Raw genomic sequence first — 8,166 nt, forward strand, 5'->3', positions numbered from 1 at the left:
TTTTGGCCCAGACATAGCACTTGGAGTTCAGCACAAAAAATCAGACCAGATAATCAATATGGATTATTGTGTGTAGATTAAAGGTTAAAAAGTAAAATTATAAATAGATTTAGAAACCATTATACTTAAAACTTAATTAAGTGTATTTGTCTTTTGTCCTTACCATCATTATCTTTTGCCTTCTTTTCTTTGGACTTCTTGCTTTTCCGCTTAAATGTAAGTTTGCTCAGAGCACTCTTGACACTGGCCGTGGATTTGCTCTCCACTACAGCAGCTCCAGGGGATGAGTAAACCTCCACTGTCAGAGATAGCAGCACTCTGCCTCGATAAAAAATGCCCTCACTCAGGCCTTCATTCAGGTCACGGTGGATGTCACGCAGTGTGGAGTTTTGAGGTGATCCATATAGGTTGATCCATGACGGACCAAAAGTCGGATTAAACCCTACAACATAGTCAAATTCAGTATAGTGAATATTGAAGTATGATATCATAAAATAAAGAAATACAGTAAAATAAAGTGGTTAATGAATTTTAAAAGGTATATCAGGGGAGAGGGAACTAAAGAAAGAGAGGTAGCAGGATATTGATGGACACAGAATTGCAGCAATGCAAAATAAAAAGAACTTGTTCTGGAGGACATTACCATTTCTGTTGGGGTTTGAGATTTGCTGTAGGTCAAGGAAGTGTGTGGCGACAGCTACATCACCAATGTTGGCATCATCAAGGATCTGAACTTTGATTCGTCGAGCAAGGGGAGGAAATTGCTCGATAAAGGAGATCTGCTCATTCCACACTGGTGAATTGGTGTTACTCTCCACTGACGTCTCTCCCTAAGAACAACATCCTCTACTTAATCCAACTACCACTATCAATCACAGAACTGGAGTAGGTACAGTACTGGTAGTTGAAATGGTTATTTAAATGATGTTTATTAGATAGTTGTGTACTGTCCAAACAATTTTGGAGTATTAGAACGCCATTGCTAGAAATTCAGGCAAAACTCTTCAGTATTCCAACTACATTACTAATTGCTGTATATGCTGTTAATAAGGAAACAGGTCCATAGCAAATATGTGCACCACCGCCCATTAAACAAACAGACCTGCTAGTAGGGTGTGTACGTGTGTGCGTGTTTGGGTGTGTAAGCTTGCAGTACAGAATGGTGGACAGCCAATACACATAGTTGTGCATGTGTGTGCATTATGAACTCAGCATAACAACTGGCCCCAGTTAATCTTTATGGTTAAGAGAACTATAGAAAAATATAGAAAACATTTAAATTTTGAGAATTAGGGTTACAGCACATCTGATCGCATCAATATGTGATAAAGAGTAAAAAGGAGTGTCATAAGGGAAGCACCTGCTGGCCTGCGAATGTGACCTGAACATAAGGGTCAATGAAGACTTTTTTATCACCCATCATTTTGGAGAAGCTGCCCATAAAACCAGCATTCATGCTGGGTAGGTCCTCAGCTCTGTAGATCCTCAGCAGGAACTTGGCCCATGGACGCTCCACTGGCATCCGCTTAGGAAGTAGTAGGTTCCTGTGTAAAAGAAAACCCAATTATAGACCTTTGATAAGAATGAAGCAAACAAAGTTACAAGTTATAATTAAACTGCAAAAGTGATCAATGATAGAAAAGGAAAAAACGTCATCAGCACTTACTTCTCAATGTCATCATTCTGACTGGAGGCAGGAGGCAGGCTGGCAATACCCATAGGGTCCCCCTTCATCATAATGCTCAGCGTGCACTTCACATAGCCCTTTATCCCTGAGTGTGTGTCTTTAGGATCTGTGAGTGGAGCCCATTTCTGGTAGAAACGGTGGTCTGGAGGGAAAGAGTCAGAGAGAGAAGAACTATAAACTAGCTTGATGACTAATAATTACAGTTACCATGCGATTCTCTATAGAGCCTTGTAATTAGCAGACGCACTGTGATGAGTTAATGACCAACATTAAAGTGGGCACCATACTGTTATCTCTGTACAAATGTCATACATTTTAGTGGAAGTGGCAAATGACTGATATAAGTGTCTGTCCATGATCCTTTCTAGATTCAATACACGCTATCAACATTTTATGTTATTAAACTGATTTTTATTATTTAATCATTTTAAAATAATAATAATAATGAGTCAGCATACCTGACTGCTGGTAGACTGTACTGATGTCTATCTTGAAGGAGCCAATGTGGGTCATCAAAAATGCAAGAATCTTTTTGTGATAAACCTAAAATTTTAAATAAATGGTTTACTTAAGCATGAACTAAAACAAGAGAACTTCATAACAATGTATCACTTTACACTATAGCCTACTTACAGAAATCTGAATAACTTTATCAAAAAGCACATCTTGCGTCTCTTGAAACTCAAACATGAAGTTCTGAAAGACAAAGAGGAACATAAACAGAAAGTAATGCTCTAAACAATGAACTTTTCTACAGCCAGGCCTCCACAGTTTCATCTTTAGAAGTCACATACCTCATTAAAGAATGGACAGTTGGTGGATTTCTGGGTGACTGTATGTTTCTTCTCATCTCCTACAGTAACGTACACTGCAGGGTTGATGTTTACACCTACCAGTTTCTGAGCCTCTATCACATTGATATTCACCTGAAACAGGATATCAGAGTCACATGATGATTTCAAAATCTTATCCACCACCAATTCCTCAGTAACATTGAAAGGAAAAAAGACCAGACTTTTGGATTATATCACCATGTACATGCAGATGGGAAAATATACTCAGAATCACATTGCAGAACAAGAAGGCTTTTCTTTAATCTTTTTTCTGTCAGTAGAGCCCTTACAGTTGTGTTCATTGTGTTTTCCTTTAAATTTTTATAAAGTTTACTTTAGGTCTCAGACTTTCTGCATGTATGAGATGTTCAGGGACTCACCTGAAAAGACTTGACTTTTGGGGCAGCAGCAATTTCATGCTTTGATAAAGGTGCACATCGGCTAAAGAACAAAAATAAATGTAAATATTGAAAGCGATATTCCTAAAGGTCAAAGAAAAATAGGAGACGTTTCATTTAGCACTAGGCTCTGTGTAAGAATTCATGCTTTTTAAAGGTTTTCTAAACCTTTAAACCAAAAATGTGAGATAACTGCCAGTGAAGTGAATTAACTTAGATGGCAGCATGTAAATAGTCGACATGTTAGCCAGTCATTGTCCGGAAGTTTTTGCATGATGATGTAATCAGCATAATAATATGATTTATAGGCTAATTTGATTCATATATTCATCAACAGGTTATCTTTCTTGTGTTGCTTATTTGCTAGAATTTTCAGCATGTATACCTTAAATGGTTAGGGTATTCAAAATATCATTATTAATAAATAAAACCTTTTGTTGAATACAAGTAATAGCCCACAAAACAACAATGGATCTGGTGATGTGTATTTTGGATGAAAAAACATTTAAGATTATTCCTTATCCATTCCACTATTTTTCCAGAGCACTCAGGAACAAATATCAAATACATAATAGACTATTATTAAATACCTGAAGATGGGGGTGAATGTCATATTGGAACAATCCATATCTGAAAAATCATAATCATCATCATAGTCATCTTCATTATCATAGTCATCTCCATCTTCATTGTCGGTCTTTACCAAACTGCGGCCAAGTGTCCTGGCTTCTCGATCGAGCTGTTGTGGCCGCAATTTTCTGAAAATCACATGATCATTAAAATTTAAGGTCTATGAACATCCATAATTCAGTATGACAAAAAAAAAATTGAATGGTTATACATACCCAGGTTCAAGAAAATCTGTGTTTCTAATCACAAGACCTGCTCTATAAAGAAAAAATAATGCATGAACAGATTCATTAAAATACATCATATAGACCTAGACCAATGTAATTACATTGCTTCAAAGGAAGGGAGGTAAGGATGGATGGATGGATGGATGGATGGATGGATGGCACTCACTCATCACTATCCTCCAACTTTAGGAAGTCTTCACTGGTCCAGTCCCCAGCTGCACCTTGTACAGGTTGGTACCTCACATCCAACTCCACATAGATCTAAAAGCAAAAAAGCAGTGAAATTCAAAATTGGATGTATTTAAAGACATAAAAGCACTTTAACCATCAAAAATATATACTATACTACTCTCTGATACTAGTGTATGTCCACTTACAAATTTGCAGTAGATTTTGGGACTAATGAGCAATGAGAGCTAAGTGTGGGCAAATGGAAGAGTAATAGCTTTGCTTAGCCAGTAACTAACTCACATCAGTTAAGCTGTGGTTGTTGTCTGTTAGGGGCTCCCTCAGGACCAGCCTCCCTGCTGTCACAAGATGCTGCAGACTGATCACCAGCTTCCCCAGCAGCCTACAAAAGCATGCACAGGCACACAAACAATAAACATCATAAAAAAAAATATGAATGATTCTGTAATTATCAAATGCATATATTTATTACCGTACTGAGAAAACGTTTAAGACCGCATTATATATTTCACTCAAATGGATCTAGATCTATAGACTGACCTGTTACTGAACATCTTGCTGCAGTTGTACACACTGATGGAGAGCACTTCATTCTTCACAATTTTTCCATAGTGTGGCCATCTGAAGTGCTAGACAGTCACAGATGTCAGTAAAATTAGAGGTAGCCGCAGTTGTTGTGACCAGTCCAGCTTGCTTGATTTAAGACACTCAGTTCTTTATCCCATTACTACAAATGGGCCCAAGAATCATAGCCAAGAGCTTTATAATGACTACAGTGGGAGTCTACATCTAACCACTATCCATGTTGGTGCATTATAATATATGGAATATGTTATATTTTATTATAATTATAAACCTACTGTTCACAGTTAACTACAACTACAATTTTAACAAAGTGAGAAAATATAATTCTTGAATTTTCTTTAACTTCAACAGGTTCACATTAATCTGCTCATTACAATACATTATAACCCTAAACCTAGCTCATTCACGGAAACTTGATTGTGGCAGGTATGCAATTAAGGCAAATGAGAAACATATTTTTTTAAAATGGACAAAGAAAAGCTGAGACAGTGAGGTTTTCTATAATGGGTGTGTAACATTGTATGGAAGGAGTATTTGTAATAGTCAATTATGTTTCTTGGTAACATGGACTGCTAGTTAATATACACTATATTGCCAAAGGTTTTAGGACACCCCTCCAAATCACTGAATTCAGGTGTTCCAATCACATCCATGGCTACAGGTGTATAAAATCAAGCACCTAGGCATGCAGACTGCTTCACAAAAACATTTGTGAAAGAATGGGTCACTCTCAGGAGCTCAGTGAAACATGATACACTATGATGTTGCCACCTTTGCAATGAGTCAGTTCGTGAAATTTTCTCACTACTTAATATTCCACGCTCAACTGTTAGTGGTAATATAAATGGAAGCCATTAGGAACAACAGCAACTCAGCCACGAAGTGGCGGGCCACATAAAATCGCAGAGGGGGGTTAGCACATGCTGAGGTGCACAGTCCTCAGAAGTCACCATCTTTCTGCAGAGTCTAGCTACAAACCTCCAAATTTTTGTGTGGCCTTTAGATTAGCTCAGGAACGGTGCATAGAGAGCTTCATGGAATGGGTTTTTTTAATGGCTGAACAGCTGCATCCAAGCCTTACATCATTAAGTGCAATGCAAAGTGTCGGATGCAGTGGTGTAAAGTACGCCGTAACTGTACTCTGGAGACGTGGTCTCTGGAGTGACGAATCACGCTTCTCTGTCTGGCAATCTGATGGACGAGTCTGGGTTTGGCGGTTGCCAGGAGAATGGTACTTGTCTGACTGCATTGTGTCAAGTGTAAAGTTTGGTGGAGGGGGGATTATGGTGTTGAGTTGTTTTTTCAGGGGTTGGGCTCGGCCCCTTAGTTCCAGTGAAAGGAACTTTTAATGCTTCAGCATACCAAGACATTTTGGACAATTTCACACGCCCAACTTTGTGGGAACAGTTTGGGGATGACCCCTTCCTGTTCCAACATGACTGTGCACCAGTGCACAAAGGAAGGTCCATAAAGACATAGATGAGCGAGTTTGGTGTGGAGGAACTTGACTGGCCTGGACAGAGTCCTGACCTCAACCCGATAGAACACCTTTGGGATGAATTAGAATGGAGACTGTGAGTCAGACCTTCTCGTCCAACATTAATGCCTGACCTCACAAATGCGCTTCTAAAGGAATGGTCAAAATTTCCCTAAACCTTGTGGAAAGCCTTCCCAGAAGAGTTGAAGCTGTTATAGCTGCAAAGTGAAGACCAACTCCATATTAAACCCTACAGATTAAGACTGGGATATCATCAAAGTTCATGTGCATGTAAAGGCAGATGTCCCAAAACATTTGGCAATATAGTGTATGTAGTGTTATGAAATTCAAGAAAGGAAAGAGGGGCTGGTAAGAGATTTATTTTTAGAATGTTGCTATAACATAGTTAATGGGAATTAGCTTTTCTTACAGACTGTAAGTATATTTATAAATAGTTAAAAAAAAAAAAACATGGCATGTTGCTCATTAAAAATTATTTATTGTCAACGTTGTCAAATTGCAGTGGTGTAGAAAGAATAAGTCACTTGGTGAGGTGCTGCTGAGGAAAAGAATGCAGTTCAGGGTGGTAACAGTAACTCTGGTTTGTGTCAGGATCACTGGCAGCAACAAGAATCTCTGCTTTATTATCTAGCCTGTTGTAATAGCAGTCATTAACTATTTGCTATGCTGATATGCGCCACATGCTTGATAGCTAGCCTAACAAATAGAAATAATGGAGAGGGCAATATATGCTGCAATTCCAGCAACAAAATGACCAATTACTATCAACATCTGATTATGTTTGTAACAGACAGAATTTCATCTCTATTTCAGCATTCGTTGAACTTTAAGTTAAAATTTACTTTAACTTGAAGTTAAACTTTAACTCCAGGAAGAGACAGCAGCGTAAATATTGCACATTCATTTCTGAGTGCATGCAGGGCGCTGGCCATATATTGATACAGGCACACACTACCCAGAGGCTGCCTTGAGTGACTAAGCCCAGAGGGAGCGGTTTGTGTGAAGAACAGATCCACACCTTATCCCTGCCAAAAACCAAACACTGAAACTATTAAAAGCACAAAACAAACGTCAGAGGAAAGCCTGATGTGTTGTCTATTATTTCTAATGATTTTCTTTTCAATCCAGACTTCTTAAAATATGCTTATTTCATATGTATTATTAGTCTAGAAGTTATAAGAAAGACCAAATTGGATGTTTAAACAAAAAAAATCAAGGAGAAACACTCTATAGCTTCATATCACAGGATCTTAGAAGATATGGTTTAATACAGAAGGAACTGCAGCAAGCATCTACTCACACACAAGCACATAATTTCTCTCACACAGGCTTGAGACCATACAACATACGTTTTCCTTACCTCATTAAAAATCGCTATATTTTCACACTGGAGAATCTTGGTTTTGTGAGTAAAATCTAGGTAATGAACAACAAAACTTCTTTTAAAGATTACACCGAATTTCACATTGTAAAGATTAAAATATGTAGCTCAGTTTTTTAATTATTCAAGATTTAGAAAAAATAATGCTTAAGCATCACACATAAAAGCCAACATAATCAACCTAAAAAAATTGCATTTATCAGTACATGCTGTTAAAAAATAAAATAAAAAAAGGAAATCGGACGTTCACATAAGGTGACCAGTTATCTTCTTACCCCTGAAAGACAATTCCACTTTCCGGTCATATTTTCCAGGAAGGTTTGAAATCTTCTTCAGATGGACAGCAATAGACATGTTTCAATGATGCAGGTAATCTTTTATGAAGCCTTCAACATCTTTTTTAACATGTTCCCATGAATCTATTCCGCTCATCCAAACATACGAGAACGCTCAGGAAAATTGTTTTATTTTTCTCTGATTGATTTAGTTAGAACGAGGCCTGTAAATATCTGAGCCACACTGTGTAATAACTGAACACTGAAAATACTTAAGACTGAATGAATTCACCTCCACATAGATGTGTAGTTTTATTCTCCATTGTTTGCACATGCTAATGTGACCGGGAGGAAGTGCCAAAAACGACAACCTAAGGATCAACAGATGACTGAACAGGAACCTTTTTTCTGTTGTACAGAGCACTTCAAGCAACTGAAAATGTGAATAACTGTCATTCATTAC

General features: G+C 37.8%; 1 protein-coding gene across 1 annotated transcript in view; it reads right to left on the reverse strand.

The window, feature by feature from the left end:
- The window catches only part of LOC131342594 (fer-1-like protein 4), a 36,110-nt gene extending 28,025 nt beyond the window's left edge, over positions 1–8,085 (reverse strand). The window contains exons 1-15 of the mRNA XM_058373668.1: positions 7,704–8,085; positions 7,408–7,463; positions 4,505–4,593; positions 4,247–4,346; positions 3,942–4,036; positions 3,764–3,805; positions 3,509–3,676; positions 2,901–2,961; positions 2,482–2,613; positions 2,321–2,383; positions 2,146–2,230; positions 1,667–1,829; positions 1,361–1,544; positions 644–830; positions 164–442 (exon numbers count right to left, since the gene is read on the reverse strand). Coding sequence (XP_058229651.1) covers positions 164–442; positions 644–830; positions 1,361–1,544; positions 1,667–1,829; positions 2,146–2,230; positions 2,321–2,383; positions 2,482–2,613; positions 2,901–2,961; positions 3,509–3,676; positions 3,764–3,805; positions 3,942–4,036; positions 4,247–4,346; positions 4,505–4,593; positions 7,408–7,463; positions 7,704–7,782 — 1,783 coding nt within the window. The 5' untranslated portion in view covers positions 7,783–8,085. The remainder of the gene's footprint in view (positions 1–163; positions 443–643; positions 831–1,360; positions 1,545–1,666; positions 1,830–2,145; positions 2,231–2,320; positions 2,384–2,481; positions 2,614–2,900; positions 2,962–3,508; positions 3,677–3,763; positions 3,806–3,941; positions 4,037–4,246; positions 4,347–4,504; positions 4,594–7,407; positions 7,464–7,703) is intronic.
- Between the last annotated feature and the right edge of the window lie 81 nt (positions 8,086–8,166).

The sequence above is a fragment of the Hemibagrus wyckioides genome, linkage group LG21 (assembly GCF_019097595.1).
Source record: "Hemibagrus wyckioides isolate EC202008001 linkage group LG21, SWU_Hwy_1.0, whole genome shotgun sequence".
Classification (NCBI taxonomy): domain Eukaryota; kingdom Metazoa; phylum Chordata; class Actinopteri; order Siluriformes; family Bagridae; genus Hemibagrus; species Hemibagrus wyckioides.